The following is an 18,654-nucleotide window of genomic DNA, read 5'->3' as shown; positions in this document are numbered from 1 at the left end:
TGTGCCAGCCATCCAGCACCCATATTCTAATCCCATATTCCTGCACTTGGCCTGTAGCCTTGTATGCTATGGTGTTTCAAGTTCAATGTTCTTGGGTGTCTGAAAGCAGGAACTCAGAAGGGGATTTTTGGTGTGAGGGAAGGGGGCTGGGGTTAGAAGCAGGTCACACCATCAACAGCTTACTCATCATGCTAGATAGCACTATGAGAGTGTGCACCGTTATCCTCAATGTTCTCAGTGACGTCAGATGCCAGGTGCTCCGACGCTCCATGGTGCTGAGAACCATTTCCTCTGCAGGGCGCAGGAGATTCAGGTGTTCTTGTTCCCCTCCTGGTTCTGCTCAGCTCCGTTCTATTGTGTGCCACCTTGTCCTGTAAGAGAAGGAGCAGAATGTTAGTGAATGTTTAGCATCATATTTAGGTGATGTGCCTGCGATTGCTGAATAGCTGGAGGTATGTGGAGGCAATGAGAGGTGGATGTGAGGCTGGCAGCATTGGTAAGCATATGAGGGTGAGGTGTAGTGTCTGAATGTTAGGCTTGAGTCCTGAGTGTCGGGAGTGCTGATGGGTGAGTGATGGAGTGTGGTATATTGAGCAGCGTGACAGGCAGACACTGCGGTGAGTAGGACATGTCACGTGAAGAAGCATTCACTGACCTTGACCATCTGCGTGAGGTCATTAGACTTCTTGAGGCACTGCTGCCAGATCCTCAGGCCCAGACTCCAGGAGTCAACCTCTCTGCCACCTTCTCTGACTCCCTTCTGAGGGTGATTTTTAAGGGGTCCCTGGCCCCCTGCAGAGTAATGATTTCTCTCCTCCCGCCCACGTCCATCATTAAAGACTCCAACACTGCATCCATAACTCTGAAATCCTCTCTCTGCCCTGGTGTTCCATTTTCAATCTTTTAAATTCCAGCAACATTGTTCAGTACAGCATCCCTTCAAGAGGGACCGCCTGCCTTTAAGAAAAGAGTGCTGCTGGTACCACATGCTCAAAGCACAATGCTGATTGACTCCCTGCTGAGCACTGAGGCAGCTGACAGCATTGGGAAGACACCAGCAGCAGGGAACCCTCTGCACCCCATGTTACAATTGGGCAAATGAGTTGAGAGCACCAAGTTAGTGTGCTGCCCCACTTCCAAGGAACTGACATGGGTAGGTCACGAATTGTGATCCTCCCCTCCCAAATACGGGGCAAACAAATTTTTAGCTCATGGTGTATACAGTAATTCACCTGCAAGTAAGGCAATGAATTTGAAATTAAAACTCATGAGCCAAAGATTTAAATAAGTCAAGATTTGAGAAATTGTGTAACCTTGTTTATTGTATTTTATATGAGATGATAAAGGATCATTTATTCTATAGAAGTTGAAAAAAACAAATGATTTTATATTAAATAAATTACATGTGCTGATGTCATTTAGTATGGTTAGTAACATTCTTTGTCTGGTCTTCTAAAGTACGTTACATATCCAGCTGTGTCCAGGCAATACATTGCTGTAACTGCTGTGTTTTCGGAAAGTAGGTCAGAATACTTATGAAATACAGTTGCGCAATTCTGTGGTGTACATTTCTGGGAAAGAGCAGTTAGCATCAGCTGAACCACCAATGGGAATTTCATCATAATCTTTGAGGAATTTGAGTGCAATTTGCAATGATTTATGTTGACAGATTGAGAAAGAAAGGAAAGCAATTGGAAATCCAGAATTGTACAACCAACTATTTAAAGACAGAAAGAGCTGGAAAACTTGTGAAACTGATGAGCTTGCCCAGAAGACTAAACAAGCCAGCAAAAGCGAGCTTCTAGCCGAGTGTGTGGCAATTTGTGACCTCGCAGACTTCATATTGTGGTGAGTTGGATAATGCCTGAAACATCACAGGTAGGAAAGGAAAGTGAAAAATATTTCATAAATGTATTTATTTCAACAATTTTATAAAGGTAGTTTGTGTATATTAGATTAAAAAAACAATTTTAATGCCATAAGATCATGAAATAGTGGATGTATGAAATGTAAATTGTCAGTGTTCCAATTTATTACCAAATTTTCTCTTTTCCTCTGCTTTTCTGTGTTGCTGACTGAAGTTAGGTTATAATTTTAAATATTTTTAGCAGCCTTTTGGTATTTTGTTCAAGCAGATATACTTCACATGTCAGCAGAGACAGTGTGGCCAATATTAAATGCCTCCACCGGGTAGAGACAGGGCAGTAATGCTGCAGAAATCACAGCACTGTACTTACTACCTCGTAAACCACCAGCCCATCACCATTTTGAAAGGCTCTTTCTGAGGGTGGCCTAGGTGCTACCTGAAGGCTGGCAGGAGCTTCATTAATGTATTTAAATCAGAGAACTAAGATGCCAGTAGAACCACAATGATACTTTCACTGAAAAAGGGCAAAATAGAACACAGAGGTGGTCTCATCCAGTACTACTGGGTGGTAAAGGCGTGATTTGGAATTGTTATTTATCAGGGCATTACCTGCACTTGTTCAGATCATTGGAATCTGTTTACAGTCCACGTGGCTCGATTTTTTTACAGAAATGTCTGCCTTAAAAGTCATTCTATTTCTGCTTAGTCTGCTTCAAAGCATTCAAGAAAGTCAGCGAGGGGTGGCTGCATAGTGTTCAATTTGGAAGAAACCCTTATTGCAGACTGTGACATTGCAGCTAAGCCCTGCTCGTGCTCACTTGTACTTTATAATTCATCATGTGCAAGGAAGAACTTGCATTTACAACTTTAAGATGTCCCAAAGTGATTTACAGGCATTTTTTTGAAATGCAGTAACCACTCTGCGCACAGCAAAATCCCACATACAGCAATTAAATGAATGACCAGAAAATCTGTTTTGGGTGTTGGTTGAGGGCTGAAGGTCAATCAGGACACTGGTCTTCAAATAGTGCTGTGGGATCTTTTACATGCACAAGGAACTGGTTTAAACACTTCATCCAGAGACAGAACCTCTGACAGTGCAGCACTCCCTCAGTACTGCACTGAAGTGCCAGCCTAAATTATGTGCTCAGGTTCTGGGTTGGGACTTAATCTTACAACTTGCTGATTCAAAGGCAAGTGAACTACCACTCAGCCATAGCTGACACTTTTCATACTATCTATCTATTTCACCCAGGATGCCAGTCTCTCTGCTGGTGCTTGGGAAGGTTGAAACGAGTGTTTGTTCTGGAGGGTTGTCCACCTCCCATCCAAGTCTTGCTGTGCAGCATTTGAGTCATGGGATGGACCTTGTAAAAGGGAACAGGGAAAGGGCCATCATGGCAGAGAAAGGTTGCTACAATTGCTGAATGTATAATTTTTTAAGAAAAGAGAGAAGTTCTAAGTAATTCAGCAGATACCCTCCTGAACTTAGCCTCTGGCCTCACCATTGTCAGAGCTTCTGGAGTTACCTGCTCCAATTAAGTCGATGGCTTTTTCGCCCTCTGGGCAAGGGTATGGATGAAGGCTGTCCACTGCACCCTCTCTGGTCCCCTCCTTTGTGCAGTGAGTTAGTGTGCGGTAGTTGTAAAAGGCTTTTCAGAAGGTGGGGCAGCTTCCTGTAGTGTTCTTACTGAGGAGGAGCAGCAGCAACCTCTGAACAGAATGGGGAGGTGGTCGTGTGCAAGGATGTGGCTCCAGTATGAAATGGGAAAACAGTCAGCAGAGGAGTGAAATGCTTTGCAGTTGCGACCAGGGAAGAGCAGAATGCTGCTTGTGCCTGCTGTGTGGGCAGCAGCAACAGATGTGTGTATGATTGGAACGAGGGGATTCAGTGAAATGTCCCCTTGTGATTGAAGGAGAAGCATGTGAAGTGAGTTGTCAAATGCTTGGAGTGCTGGGGGTGGGAAGCAGGGAGTGCTCTGGCGAGGTGTAATGCAAAGAAATAGAGATAGGAAGATATCGAGCTGAATGTTTCGAGCGAGTGGAAAGTGGGTCAGGAGGCTGGACATCCAGTAAAATAATGACAGAAGGCATCAGAATGGAAGTCTGATACTCGACGTCAATTCCAGATTTTCTGAGGGGAGGATGGCGTGGCGGGAGGAACAACCACTTCGATGCGGCTGATTAAGCCTGTTAATCAGGCAATTGACTAAAATTTTATGGGGCAAATGGAATTTTTAAAGGGGCACCCAGGGATCAAGGGGTTCGGAGCCTTGCCAGTTGTATGGAGATGGTAAGGGGGTGGGAGGTCAAGGCTGGCTGCAGATGGCAGCTATTGGTGGTGAGAGCCTTGTACCAAAGGGAGGATGTGAAGCGTGGGCACTGCCATTGACACCCAGTAGCAGGTCATGTTTGGGTATTGGGAGTTGGCTGGCACTTTGCCAACCTTCAGGTAGCATACCAGGGACCGTAGGAAGGGTGGGGAGGCGTGGAGGGTCTTGGGGAAGGAGGCCTTGGAATCTCTGTGCGGAGACCCGCCATGGGCTTCATTCAGTCAGGTTTCAGGACCTCCAGTGAGCAGGAGCATCAGAGTGTGAGGCAGCAGAAACCTATTGCCCACCAACATCCTCAGCCTTGGGAGGGGGACACAGGAGGAGGGCACAGAGGGCAGGCCACCAACCCCCTGTCCACAGAAGGACCTACCCATCAGACAGAGTCTACCGCACCAGGCTCAATTACCTGCAGATGTTGAAGCAGCAGTGTGGTCGAAAACTCCGCCTCTCCAGGGAGACCATCACAGATCTGTGTGCCATGATGGAGAATGAGCTCAGGCCCATCGGAAGTGGTGGGTACCCGATGCCAGTAGTGCTGAAGGTCACCGTGGCGTTGAATTTTTGTGCCTCAGGATCACTCTGGGAATCCTCTGGAGACATGTTTTGGGTCTCCCAGTCCGTGGCTCATTGATGCATTAAGATGGTCAGCAGTGCCAGATGTCGCCTGACCTCATGTTGTAGATCCAGCAGCTGGCGCCTTGCAGATGACTCCAGAGGCATGTCACCATCCTCAGGCTCAGCATCGCCCTGGCCTCCTGCAGTCTTCCAAGTGTTGGTGTCCTGGGTTGTCACAGCTGCTCTGGCGCATGCGTGCTCTGCTCACCAGGTTGTGACCACACATCTAAATGCACTGAAGTGAGAGTATCTGCGCTGGTGCAGGGAGCAGGGAAATGGTATGACAATGCACCCTCTGAGGTCCCCTCCACCTCCCCAGAAGTGGACAACTATCCCCCGGGCATGGTTGGTGGCTGCTTTTGTCTTTGACCTGCGTGAGAAAGAAGAATAATTAGTGGGTTATAGGAATGCAAACGTACCCTTGAGCCTGCCCTTGTGGTGGTGCTCGGTGCCACTAGTAGCAGACAGAGGAGCACCATTCCTCCCCTAATACAGAGACAATCTCCTGTCAGTCCCTGCTCCACTCATCTCCCGACTCCTGACTCTTGTCTCCCCATCAGTGATGGAACGGCCTCCAATTTCCTGGGCCTCCTCCTCCATCGGCATCAGGATCTGCAGAAAGGGGACACTGTCATCTGTCTTTGCCCTTTCTCTGGCATTATGCATGGTTTTCTCCTGCAAGCACAGAGAAGAGCAGAGTTAGACAAGCACAACACCAGAGCAGGTGGTAGTGTGCCTAGGCATGATGGAGGCACTGGTATGCCTCCTGCTTGCTGCCACTTGGCAGCCACAGCCACAGTTATAATCTGTGTCTGACTGGGGCCCTTCACAGCAAGACTGCCATGCCTCTGACAACCAATTCTGCTGCCTGGGCATTGACAGCTCCTGAGTGGGCAAAATCATGGCGATCTCATTTGAACGCCTTTATGCACTGTGTTCTGCACTCACCTTGGAAGAGCGTAGGAGGTCATTCATTCTCTTCTGGCACTGGAGCTAGGTGTGAGGAGTGACCTCCAGACTGCTGAGCTCCTTTGCAATCTCCAGCCAGACTTGCTTGGTTTTGGAGGCCGGTCTCCTCCTTCCATCCTTGGAGAAGAGGAACTCCTCCCCATGCACGCACAGTCTGGAGGAGAACCGTGAGGCCACCCTGGGACACTGCTCAGTCATCCTTGGTGCAGCTGCCATGGCTGGAACCTCTTGCTTGCCACTCCAGTTGTTATTTCATCTTTTCAGGAAGTTCTGGCAGCCCTTTTAGGATGGCGTCTGCACTTCCCACGGCATGATCTGACACCACATGCGCTGCTGGGGACACCAGCTCTCGCACCTGTTGGCAGTTAATTGGCCAGCGCTGATGTAATTTGATTTACCCAGCCACAAAGTCCTCCTGCTTCCGGGCCCAATGTCAGCAACTGAGGCAGGAGGGAAAAATTTAGCCTATCACTTTTTTTACCCTTGCTGTCAAGGTAATGACATTGAAGCACTTGCAGCATTGAACCAATATCCTGAGGCTGATGGTCCTGACATTGATACCTCCTTGATAAATCATTCCAGAGCCTGTCAGGGCACCCTTCTGTCATCCAAGGGGCAGAGAACTTGCCTACTTGCTTTCAGCTGATCATGAAGGAACTCCACTCTTGTCAGTGTCCTGAGTGAACATTTCTCCCTCAATGAACACAACCAGAGAAACAGGTTATCCAGTCATTTATCATACTGTTGTTTGTGCAACCTTACTGTGTGTATAATAACTGCTGCATTTCCCTACATTACAACAATGCCTGTGCTTCAGAAGAACTTCCTTGGGTCTGAAGTGCATTGAGATACCTCAGGGTTGTGAAAGGCACTATGTAAATGCAAGCTGTTATGAGGATGCACTCTAAGCTGTGATTGAACTATAATAGGCGGCCTTTCAAGTAATCAGATTGTCAGCCCTCCCACTGTAGCTTCTGAAAATCTGGAGGCCTTGGATACTGCAAGCCTTCTCAACAATAATGTTGCTCCCCTTCCTCCTTGCCCTTTCTCCTCTTCCTTCTTTCCCCTTCCATCCTTTCCCCCTCCTGCCTTTCTCCCTCCCCCAGGTCCCTGGGGCCAGGGTGCCTGGCAAAACATCCTACTTCGGCATTTTGGGGCCTGTTGAGATTTAAAATTCCAGGCCTCAACTGCATAGACCTAGTCCAAAATCCAAAGCCTAAAAGCAACAGCGAGTAAACAGGTGGGAGTGGAATATTGGAAGTTAGGAGACTGCTGTCGGGAACTGAAAGAATGGTGATTCACCAGAAGGGGATTCAAGTGGATCTTACAATTGCAGGAGGGAGGGGAAGACTGAGGCGAGGAAGGACTAAGTTTTCCTTGTGGAAACCAGAGGAGCACTCAGGCTCAGAGGCGTGGGTTAAAATCAAAACCTGCAGGATTAGAGCAGGCCCTCGGTCGGAAATTGGTCAAGTGATTTTAACTGCCTGCCTGTCCTGTCTCTGCCGAGTGGATAGGGTTAAAATTGTTCTTTATAATTTGTATCTAGGAATATGTAAAATGTAAGTGGGAAAATTTAAAGACAGATTATTTAATATTTAAGGCAGACTTTTAATTCAGAAAACAGCCATTTTCAATGAATTTTGTTATTTGATTTATCTGACATGGTTTATTTCACTACTTTTAATGAACTCCTGTTCCAAATTGGGGTATAGAAAGGCAGGAAAACAAAGAAACATAGTGGAAGAAGGAAGGTAACAAATGCTGAAACATAACAGGGAATATACAATAGGTCTGGTCTGATTTGTACTGGAAGTTACTGGTCTGACTTTTCCTGTGTTATTGGCACTTAATACCGGCTGTGCCTTCACTTCAAAATAACTAAACATATGACAGATTATATTTTCCACTTATTCAATGAAGGTAACATCTACTTTTCTTTTCCAGATGGATAATTCTTCAGCTGGTGAAAATGCCCATAAGTGGGACACAATTTGCATTTTTGGCACTGGGGACTTTGGCAGATCCTTGGGCATGAGGTTGCTCAAGTCAGGTTACCCAGTGGTATTTGGTAGCCGAGACCCAAAGAACTCTACCCTGCTGCCAAATGGAGCACAAGTGCTTAGCCACACGGAGGCCCTGAAAACATCGAAGATCATTTTCTTGGCTGTTCACAGGGAAAACTATGATTTTCTCTCGTCTCTGTCCGATCTGCTAGATGGAAAAGTGCTGGTGGATGTGAGCAACAACCTCAGAATGAACCAATACCCTGAGTCCAATGCACAGTATCTGTCCCAGCTGGTTCCTAAAGCCAATGTGGTGAAGGGATTTAACACAGTTTCAGCCTGGGCCCTGCAGTCAGGCAGTCTGGATGCCAGCAGTCAGGTAAGATAAGAACATAAAAATTAGGAGCAGGAGTAGGCCATGTGGGCCCTCGCACCTGCTCCACCATTCAGTAAGATCAAGACTGATAAACTCCACTTGCTCACATTATTCCCATATCCCTTGATTTCCTTTGAATCCAAAAATCTATCGATCTCTGCCTTGAATATACTCAACAATTGAGCATCCACAGCCATCTGAGTTAGAGAATTCCAAAGATTCACAACCCTCTGAGTGAAGAAATTTCTCCTCACCTCAATCGTAAATGGCCAACCCCTTATCCTGATTCTATGCCCCCACACTCTCAAGTTAGGGGAAACAGCCTCTCAGCATCTACCCTGTCAAGCACTCTCAGAATCTAATATGTTTCAATGAGAGCACCTCTCAGTCTTCTATAATCCAGAGAGTATACTACCCAATCTCTCTTCATAGGACAATCCCTTTGTTGCAGGAATCAATCTAATGAAACCTCATACTACCACCTCTAAGGTAATTATATTTTTCCTTAGGTACGTTGACCAAAACAGTGCATAGTACTCCAGGTGTGGTCTCATCAAAGACCTGTACAATTGCAGCAAGACTTCATTAATCTTGTACTCTAACCCCCTTGCAATAAAGGCCTAAATGCTTGCTGTACCTGCATGTTTTGTGTCTAAGGACACCCAAATCCTTCCAAAGCCAGCATTTCAAAGCTAACATTTCAGGTCAATGGCTTTTCATCAAAACTGGAAAAAGTTAGAAATGTAACAGGTGTTAAGCAAGTACAGAGGCAGGGAAAGGGGGTAGGGGGAAAATGATATGATATGATATGATGGAAAGCAGGAGAGATTAAATGACCAAAGGGTTGATGATGGTGCAAGGCAAAAGGAGATGGTAATGGGACAAATAAAGAAACAAAAGATGGGTCTAGAGGAGCTGTAAATGGGAAAAGTTAAATTAACAACAATAGCTGCCATCCAAAAACAATAAAAAAAGAAAAACGAAAAAATTTGGGGGCTGAAACTATGACCTGAAATTGTTGAAGTCAATGTTGAGTCCGGAAGGCTGTAAAGTGCTTAATCAAAAGATGAGGTGCTGTTCCTTCAGCTTACATTAGCTACATTGGAACAATGTAGGACGCCAAGGACAGAGAGGTTAGAGGAGGAGTAGGGCGGAGAATTAAAATGACAGGAAAACTGGAGCTCGGGATGGTGCTTGCGGATTGAACCGAGGTGTTCCACAAAGCGGTCACCCAATCTATGTTTGACCTCCCTAATGTAGAGGAGACCACGTTGTGAGCAATCAGTACAGTTGACTAAATTGAAAGAAGTTCAAGTTAAATCACTGTTTCACCTGGAAGGAGTGTTTGGGGTCCTGGACGTTGGGAAGGGAGGAGGTAAAAGGGCAGGTGTTGCATCTCCTGAATTTCATGGGAAGGTGCTGTGGAGGATGTTGGGAGTGACTTAGGAGTGGACCATGGTGTCATGGAAGGAATGGTCCCATTGGAATGCTGAAAGGGAAGGGAGGGGAAAATGTGTTTGATGGTGATATCACGCTGGAGGTGGCGGAAATGGTGGATAATGATCAGCTGAGTGCGGAGGCTGGTGGGGTGGAAGGTGAGGAGAAGGAGTGCCTATCATGGTTCTGAGAGGGAGGAGAAGGGGTTAGAGCAGAAATGTGGGAAATGGTATGAACACTGTCTTCCTTGTTCTTTCATACTGCCAATCACACACACCCCCAACTCTTGCCCTGACTCTGTATTTGCTTAAAATCTGTTATAACTCTAATGTTTTGCAGTTCTGATGAAAGATCATCAGCCTGAAATATGGGGCTAGATTTTATCCTGCCCTTGGAGACTTGAATGGAGGTGGCGGGGGCAAACAAAATGGCATGGGGTGGCACAGGCACTGTGCCTGACATAGTCCTTCCTCCATGCCATTTTGTCCACAGCGGGGAAGTTGGAGGACGGCCCTCCTTCCCAAGGCCAATTGAGACACTGAAGTGGCCAATCAAGGGTCACTTGACAGGAACTTCCTGCTTCTGCTCCCATTTCACGAACGGCAGAGGGACTCACAGCCATGTGGAGACACTGCCAGGTGAGACATGGTGGCCTCCTAGAGGGCTTGGTTGGGGTCCCTCCTCTGGGGGCATTCTGTGGCCTACAGAAAGATCCCCGGCGGTAATGGCTGCCCTGACGGTAAGACCACCCTCCACCCTCATCAACACCCCCACCTCCTCACTGGGACCTGCCTGACTGTCCCAACAACCCCAACCCCACCCACCTGCATCCCAGGGTCTCCTCCATCTTTGCCACTGCAGGCCTCCTGGCAGTGGCCACCACTCCCGGTGGCGAAGCTGGTACTGCTGAGCTTCTGGTCGACTAATTGGCTGGCAGCTGTAGAGTTGGGAGCTTATCCCTCAAAGGAAAGGTATCACCAACAGCAGGCCATTAATTGGCTACCCGCCATGGAATTCTAGTGGGGTCAAACAGAGGGCACCTTCTGGCCTGCCACCAGGACCCCCATTAACAGGATAAAATTCCAGCTATTTACTCTGTTTCTCTCTCCATTGAGTGTTTCTGGTATTCTCTGTTTCCTTTTTAGATTTCCAGCATTTGCAGTTTTTTTGCTTTTGTAAGATTTAATCGTTCCTTACCATTTAAAAAAAAATTATATCTCTGTTCTTCCTACCAAAGTGAAAACCCCACATCTGCCACCTACTTTCCCACTCATTTAACCTGTCAATATCCTTTTGCAGACTCTCCAGGCCCTCCTCACAGCTTACTTTCCCACCTGGCTTTGTATTGTCAGCAAACCTGTCTACATTACATGCAGTCCCTTCATCTACTCATTCATATAGATTGTAGTAGTCGTAGCTCTAGCACTGATTCTTGCAGCACCCCACAAGTAACAGCCTGCCAACCTGAAAATGGCCGATTATTCCTACTTTCTGTTTTCTTTCCTTAACGAATCCCCTATCCATGCTAATATATTACTCCCAACCCCACAAGCTCTTATGTTGTGTAATAGCCTTTCATGTGCCACCTTAAAAATGCACCTTGAAAAATCCGAATATAATACATCCACGTAGATATCTACTTATTATGTGAACAAAGTGATGTTAGCAATAATCAACTAAAACTATTGCCTACACTGATCAACGACCTGTATTTTAAAAACAATATTAAGTAGTTTGTGCTGAATATATTGAATTAATATCAAATCAATATTTTCACCAGTAATAAAAATTACTGTTCTATGTTTCAGGTCTTTGTCTGTGGTGATGACCATAAATCTAAACAACTGGTGATGGATGTTGCCAGAAGACTAGGCCTCACTCCTTTAGACCAGGGATCCCTACTAGCAGCCAAAGAACTGGAGAACTACCCTCTCCAGCTCTTTCCAATGTGGAGATTACCACTTATTATAACAGCTGGTCTCACAGTATTCTTCTTCATTTACTGTGTGGTTATTGATGTAATCTATCCCTATGCAAAAGAAAATAAAGACGTTTCCTATCGGCTTGCGATTTCCATTCCTAATCGTATCTTCCCAAATGTGTCCCTCATTCTGCTTGGCTTGGTTTATCTACCGGGTGTGATTGCTGCGTTCATTCAGCTCTACAGAGGGACAAAGTACAAGCGATTCCCTGACTGGCTCGACAGGTGGATGTTGTGTCGAAAGCAGCTTGGGCTTGTGGCACTTACCTATGCCTTCCTTCATGTTCTCTACACATTCATCATACCTACTAGGTATTCAGTTAGATGGCGCTGGATGCACTCTATGATTGAAGAGGTAATAAAATTGTCCATGCATGTATTAATTTAGGGCATTATTTTATACCAATGCCACAGAAGCAATTAGAGTGTTACGAATTATTGCCAGCATGATCAAATGTAAACCAAGAAATACTATAGTGTGTTTGTATAATGTCTTGATTAGGCTTCAGTTAGAATGGTGTCCAGTTTTGATCCCCTTACATGATAGGTGATACATAGGCCCTGAAAAAGGTTCAGAGAAGAGTCACTGGATTGTACCTAATTTAAAGGACCTTGGTTACCACAATGGCTTAGGGACCTGGGGCTTTATACTCTAGAAAAGCACAAACTTTGAGAAGGTTTAATTTACGCTTTAAAATAATGAAAAGGTTAGTTCCACTACTTGTGGATAATTTATCTGAGGTCCAGGGGATATGAGCATAAGTTATGCAAGCATAAAGCTAGTTTAGACATGAAGAGGTCATTCTTTTCACAGAGAATTTATGAAACAAACTGTTGGTTCATGCAGTGAGTGTGGACTCACTACAAACTTTCAAAAGGGAGCCAGATGGCTTCCTGAGTGTGACTGACGTCACTATATATGGAAGATAGCTGGGTACCAGGATTGTGTTTCCCAGTCACAACACTCTCCTGGAACTGCTTTGATTGTCCAGGGGTTGGAGAAGAATTTCCTAAATTTTCCTCAGTTTTTTTTCTAAATTGGCAGTAGTTTTTCTTCTCTCTGTGGTTTTTGCCACTCTCAGGAGATTCCATGAATGGCTGATAGGGAGCAAGTGTGGATGGCAAGCATAAGTTGCACCATGACCATATCGGTCTGGCACAATGGACCACCTGGTCTGTCCCTGTTCTTTGCTTTATGTGCAAAGTAAATGACGAGAATGTAATGGGGAAATATAGAATGAATCTCTTTTTCAATATTATGAGCAAAGAAATGACACTTTGGCTTAATAAAGATATATCAAGTGCTGTCAACATTTGAAGACAACAATGTAAGGAATTTGATCTAACTTGATGTACTTTTTGTATCTCGCGGAGAGGTCTTCGCAATTGAGAACAAACAATGTATGGAAAAACATCTCAAAATGATGTGACTGCAACTATTCTGTAAACTGCATGCCAAACGCATGCTCATTTAAAATAAAAATTTTGCATCAATGTTCAATGATCTCATAGCTAAAAAATGTTATGAGGGAAATCAGGAACATTTTCACACACAGGGAATAGGAATCCTGAGTTTTCTTCCTCAAAAGACTGTATATGCTGGGACAATTGGAATTTCCAGGTCTGAGGTCGATAGCTTTTTATTAGATAAGTGTATCAAGGGATATGGAGCTAAGGCAGGTCGATGGTGTTGAGGTGCAGATCAGTCATGATCTAATTGAATACAGGCTCAAGGACTGAAGGGTCAATTCTTGTTTCTAAGTCCAACACACCTTATATTGTATTCACACCATTATGTTGATATTTCTCTTTTTTCTTGTAGTCAAAGAAGAATAAAACGTTGCAGTTGAACAAAGTGCTGTCCTGGCGTGTTGACCTGTATTTTGCATTAGGAATGATGGGGTTTGCTCTTTATGTTTTGCTGGGCATCACTTCTCTTCCATCAGTAAGCAATGTTCTAAACTGGAGAGAGTTCCGATTTGTGCAGGTACCACTTACTGTGTGTGTTGTTGAATCAATAAGTCGAATTTCCAAATTAGATAAAGATTGCATCATTAATACAGATGTCACACTAATCACAAATCTGTTTGGTCAGAGTATGCCCATCCCTCTGTTGCAGACATAGGCTGGAATTTCACGTTGAGTGGGAGGCCCCGCCCACTGGCTGAAAAGTCGAGGCGAGCCGTGTCCGTCGGGCCTGGGGAGCCAGACTGGGATTTTTCACTTCCCAGGCCCTTAAATGGTCTTGGGCATAACTTCCACCTCCTTGAGGCAGGAAGTCACGCCAAATGGAGCTGCCGGCCAATCAGTGGGCCGGCAGCTCTTAGTCCCAGCAGCACCACTGGGAGTGGTGGCCACTGGTGGGACTATACCCAGCCGTCAGAGGCAAGAGGAAGGACGGCCCCGGAACTCTGGTAAATTTTTAGGGCCAAGCCAGGGACAATTGGCTGGGCCCCGGCAAGGCAAGGGCGTTCGGTTGTTGGTGCGGGGGGGGGATCAGTGTTGTGCACTGGGGATGGTTGGTGCTTCGGGGGCAGCCCTTTGTGGGGCACAGGGTGCCCGACCAGGAGGCCACTCTCCCAGTCCACAAGGAGGCCGCTGCCAAGGATGAAATACCCACAGCAGCGGGAGGAGGCCCTTAAGTGGCAGTTAATTGGTCACTTAAGGGCCTTGTTTGGCCTGGGGCGGGGTGGGGGGGGGGGCGCCATTTCTCGCCCCCGCCACCCTGCGTAAAATTGTAACGGGGGCTGGAGGGGTTTGGCAACAGCCCCCCACCCTCCTGCCTCCCATTCAATTTTACACCCTCCCACTCCGCCACCAGCCCGCTCATTGGGGGGGGCCGTAAAATTCCGGCCATAGTTCACAAATTATCCTCTATAGCAGATTCACTTGAAATGAGTACAGTTAAAGGTTAAAGTTGGCCCGCACTGGCGGCCTGCCATTGTTTTCGTCTGCCGCTGTGTCTTTGTTGTTATGAGCAATAACATGAACAATTTTGTCAATGAGTGTATTTTACAGTTGTAAATGAGAACTGACTAAATGATTTCTTCATTGTCTTACAGTCCAAGCTGGGCCATGTAACACTCCTGTTGTGCACAGCACATGCCGCAGTGTTTGGCTGGGACAGATTTCTGCAATCAAAGTGGTATAGATGGGGGCTTCCACAAGCATACATGCTGGGCATGGTGATTCCATGCATTGTGTTGGTTCTAAAGCTAATTCTTATAACTCCATGTGTAGACAGAATGATCACTAGGATCCGGCAGGGCTGGCAGAGCAAACCAAAAAATAAAAAAGTGCCAGTGCACATTAACAAATCATCACTTATATGAAGAATATTTGTGGCCAGTTTTCCTCAATTTATGCCGAGGAAACGCTCAGTTCTTAAACACAAAGGATAATTGCGTAGAGACCCATGATTCCAAGTTTCTGATCCTTTGCCCATGGGTTTCTATGGTATGCCTCGAGGTACATGAGTGGAGTGCTTTCGCCTGAACCAGGCAAATGCATTCAAGTGAGATTTAGATGAGAGGGAGGAGCAAACAGCAGCCTAATTACCTACCTCTATGATCATTTGGAAGTGTGCCCAAGAGAAGTGAGTATTTAGCCTGATGCCTCGTCTCACCTAGGTCAAAGGATCTAAGCAGAACTTGGATACCAACTGTCGAACAATTCCAAAGATAAATTCCTTCTTCTTCAGTATTACCTGGAAGAGAGGGAGGGTCAGAGGACTTCTGTTGTTTTTGGATAGCAGTGAGTGGATTCCAGAACTAGCAGTTTGCAGCAGTGGCTAACCTTCCTTTTCACTTTCAGGCGTGAGGCCTTGCTGGTGTGGGTTTGTACTAGGGGAATGTCCGAATGACCCGAACCCAGAAAGTACTCACCTGATTAGCACAGAGGCTGGACAGTGTTGTGATGGGGGAAAAGGAAGGAATTGGTCCCTTTTGTTTTCTTTTCAACCGTGCTCTCCTGCAATTGCTCTATGACTCTGGGACCTGGGTTCAAATACATCACAAACTGATAGACTCAAAAGCTTCACTTTGATTGTAAAGATCCCACATGAAATGAGTTTAGACTACTTAAAACCAGATTCTTTTTCCTACATTTAATAGTCACTGTACTACAAAAAGTAATTAATTGTGGAAGGTACCCTCAAAAGTCCTGGGGAAAATTGATGTCCAGAGAGATTTGGGTGTTCAGGTCCACTGTTCCCTGAAGGTGGCAACGCAGGTAAATAGAGTGGTCAAGAAGGCATACGGCATGCTTTCCTTCATCGGACGGGGCATTGAGTACAAGAGTTGGCAGGTCATGTTACAGTTGTATAGGACTTTGGTTCGGCCACATTTGGAATACTGCGTACAGTTCTGGTCGTCACATTATCAAAAGGATGTGGATGCTTTGGAAAGGGTGCAGAGGAGGTTCACCAGGATGTTGCCTGGTATGGAGGGCGCTAGCTATGAAGAGAGGTTGAGTAGATTAGGATTATTTTCATTAGAAAGACGGAGGTTGAGGGGGGACCTGATTGAGGTGTACAAAATCATGAGAGGTATAGACAGGGTGGATAGCAAGAAGCTTTTTCCCAGAGTGGGGGTTTCAATTACTAGAGGACACGAGTTCAAAGTGAAAGGGGAAAAGTTTAGGGGGGATATGCGTGGAAAGTTCTTTACGCAGAGAGTGGTGGGCACCTGGAACGCATTGCCAGCGGAGGTGGTAGATGCGGGCACGATGGAGTCTTTTAAGATGTATCTGGACAGATATATGAATGGGCAGGAAGAAAAGAGATACAGAAGCTTAGAAAATAGGCGACATGTTTAGAGAGAGGATCTGGATCGGCGCAGGCTTGGAGGGCCGAAGGGCCTGTTCCTGTGCTGTAATTATCTTTGTTCTTTGTTCTTTGTTCTTTGTTTAGACATAATACACGACATTAATGAAAGTATTTCTTTCTTTGCTAGGCAAGGGGCCAAAGCATAACCATTACACTAAATTGGCAATTAAGGCAGCAAGTGCGTGAAATGGAAAAATGGTACAGTGGTACAGTAGGGATCCTCTTCTGAGGATGAAGCAAGTATTTCGGCTGGATATGATCTACTGTCATGCCTCACCAGGGTGTTCTTGATGCTGACACTAGTGGGAAGGCGGTGGGGGTGGGGGAGTTGGGGGTGAAGGGTTGGGGTGAGGTGGTGGGGTGGTCAACTTGGTCTTTGGCAAAACAGCAGCTAATGAATCCATTTTGTACCAGTAGAATAGAAAGTGGACCGGAATTGAAAACAAGTGGCCGATTCACTATCAACTGTTTAGCAAAACTGCCCAATGACCAATTTCACCCCCTAGATACCTGAAATAGAAAGTGTTCAATCTCTCAGCACTAACATCCCTCAGCTTAATGAGCATACAATTCACAACATAAAATTCTTTGAAAAGTCTTTATATCTACATGCAAGACTGGGTTTATTTCAAATTTGATAATAAATCAAAGCCCTCTTAATAGGCAGAAACAGAATAGAAATCAAACAGCCTTGTTTAGTTTAGTTTAGAGATACAGCACTGAAACAGGCCCTTCGGCCCACCGAGTCTGTGCCGACCATCAACCACCCCTTTATACTAATCCTACACTAATCCCATATTCCTACCACATCCCCACCTGTCCCTATATTTCCCTACCACCTACCTATACTAGGGGCAATTTATAATGGCCAATTTACCTACCAACCTGCGAGTCTTTTGGCTTGTGGGAGGAAACCGGAGCACCCGGAGAAAACCCACGCCAACTTGCAGGAGAACAAGGGAGAACTTGCAAACTCCACACAGGCAGTACCCAGAATTGAACCCAGGTCGCTGGAGCTGTGAGGCTGCGGTGCTAACCACTGCTCTCTTTGTATCTTTTTGATGTTTTTTATATCTTTATATTTCTCTCAGTCCACAAGATCTACACTACTCTTTTCATTTGTGCAAGCCCTTACTTTTAATTTTATACTGGGCCAGATTTTATTCCGGCAATGGGGGTCCTGGCAATGGGCCCCAAGGCAGGGGAAGAACCTGCATTCAGGCAGGCCCTAGCAATGGGGTTGGGGCAAGGGGCTGTTGGTGAGGGTGGGGGGAGTGTCCTCCGGGTGGGGCAGCCATCGCTGCCAGGGGGGGGCCCTGCACTGTATCTGGTAAATGACCCTCAAAGAGCTCTGGTCTATGCTGTTCAGGCCACTTACTATATCTGGGATAGCTCTTCATCTTTACTGTTTCCAGCACCAAGCTTTGTACACTAGATGCATATATGAGAAATTCAGGCACACGCCCTCATAATCTTCTATTAATCAAAGTTAGCAGATAGGAAATTCAGTTGGGGTGAACACCTGAATTTCCAATATGCATTTCACATGCAAGCAGTTTGTATTTACGCCTTTTTGAATTTGAGATCTATAACAATGTAATAACAATGAAACTGTAGGAAAAGCTGTCTTTTTAATGATCTTAATGATATAATTTGTAATGTCATGTCATGACAGCAAAAATTAAAATAAAGCTGTCTTCTTCAATAATCTGTACATAATATATAATTTTATGCAACTGTACACAAAACCTCTGTGCCTATAGATACATTACAGGAACTGAGAGATCTGTGGTTTACATCCACAAATCTTTTGATGGTGGCGTGACAAGTTAATAAAGCTATTTAAAAAGCATCCAGGATACTGGGATTTACGAATAGAGGAATAGAGTACAAAAGCAAGGAAGTTATGTTAAACCTTTATACATCACTGGTTAGGTCTCAGCTGGACAATTGTGTCCCGTTCTAGGCACCACACTTGAGGAAGAATGTCAAGGCTTTGGGGAAGGCATAGAGATTTACTAGAATGATGCCAGGCATGAGGGACTTCAGTTACTGAGAGAGACTGGAGAAGGTGAAATTGTTCTTCTTAAAGCAAAGAAAGTTAAGAGAAATTGTAATAGAGGTGTTCAAAATTATGAGGGGATGGAGAGAAATATTCTACTTGCAGGGGAGGGTTCAGTAACCAAAGAACACAGATTTAAGATAATTGGCGAAAGAACCAAGAAGGGTTGGGGTGAATGAGAATTTT

General features: G+C 45.5%; 1 protein-coding gene across 2 annotated transcripts; it reads left to right on the top strand.

The window, feature by feature from the left end:
• Window positions 1-1,628: 1,628 nt before the first annotated feature.
• Window positions 1,629-18,114, top strand: steap4 (STEAP family member 4). 2 transcript variants are annotated; one of them, XM_068012763.1, is made up of 5 exons: window positions 1,629-1,878; window positions 7,729-8,166; window positions 11,409-11,936; window positions 13,404-13,568; window positions 14,644-18,114. In XM_068012763.1, the coding sequence occupies exons 1-5, from the start codon at window positions 1,861-1,863 to the stop codon at window positions 14,911-14,913; spliced, it is 1,419 nt and encodes a 472-aa protein (XP_067868864.1). In that variant the 5' UTR covers window positions 1,629-1,860; the 3' UTR covers window positions 14,914-18,114. The 2 variants fall into 2 exon arrangements, with proteins under 2 accessions (XP_067868864.1, XP_067868872.1); XM_068012771.1 differs by having other exon boundaries at window positions 1,634-1,848.
• The last annotated feature ends 540 nt before the right edge of the window (window positions 18,115-18,654 follow it).

Source organism: Heterodontus francisci, chromosome 2 (genome assembly GCF_036365525.1).
Source record: "Heterodontus francisci isolate sHetFra1 chromosome 2, sHetFra1.hap1, whole genome shotgun sequence".
NCBI classification, from domain to species: Eukaryota; Metazoa; Chordata; class Chondrichthyes; order Heterodontiformes; family Heterodontidae; genus Heterodontus; species Heterodontus francisci.
This window is presented reverse-complemented; position numbering and strand designations above follow the sequence as displayed.

What these genes read in the sequence shown, in the direction of transcription:
- steap4 (XM_068012763.1), top strand. An exon ending in GTCTGGATGCCAGCAGTCAG is followed by an intron (nt 8,167 to 11,408) that starts GTAAGATAAGAA and finishes TCTATGTTTCAG; the next exon opens with GTCTTTGTCTGTGGTGATGA. An exon ending in GAGAGTTCCGATTTGTGCAG is followed by an intron (nt 13,569 to 14,643) that starts GTACCACTTACT and finishes ATTGTCTTACAG; the next exon opens with TCCAAGCTGGGCCATGTAAC.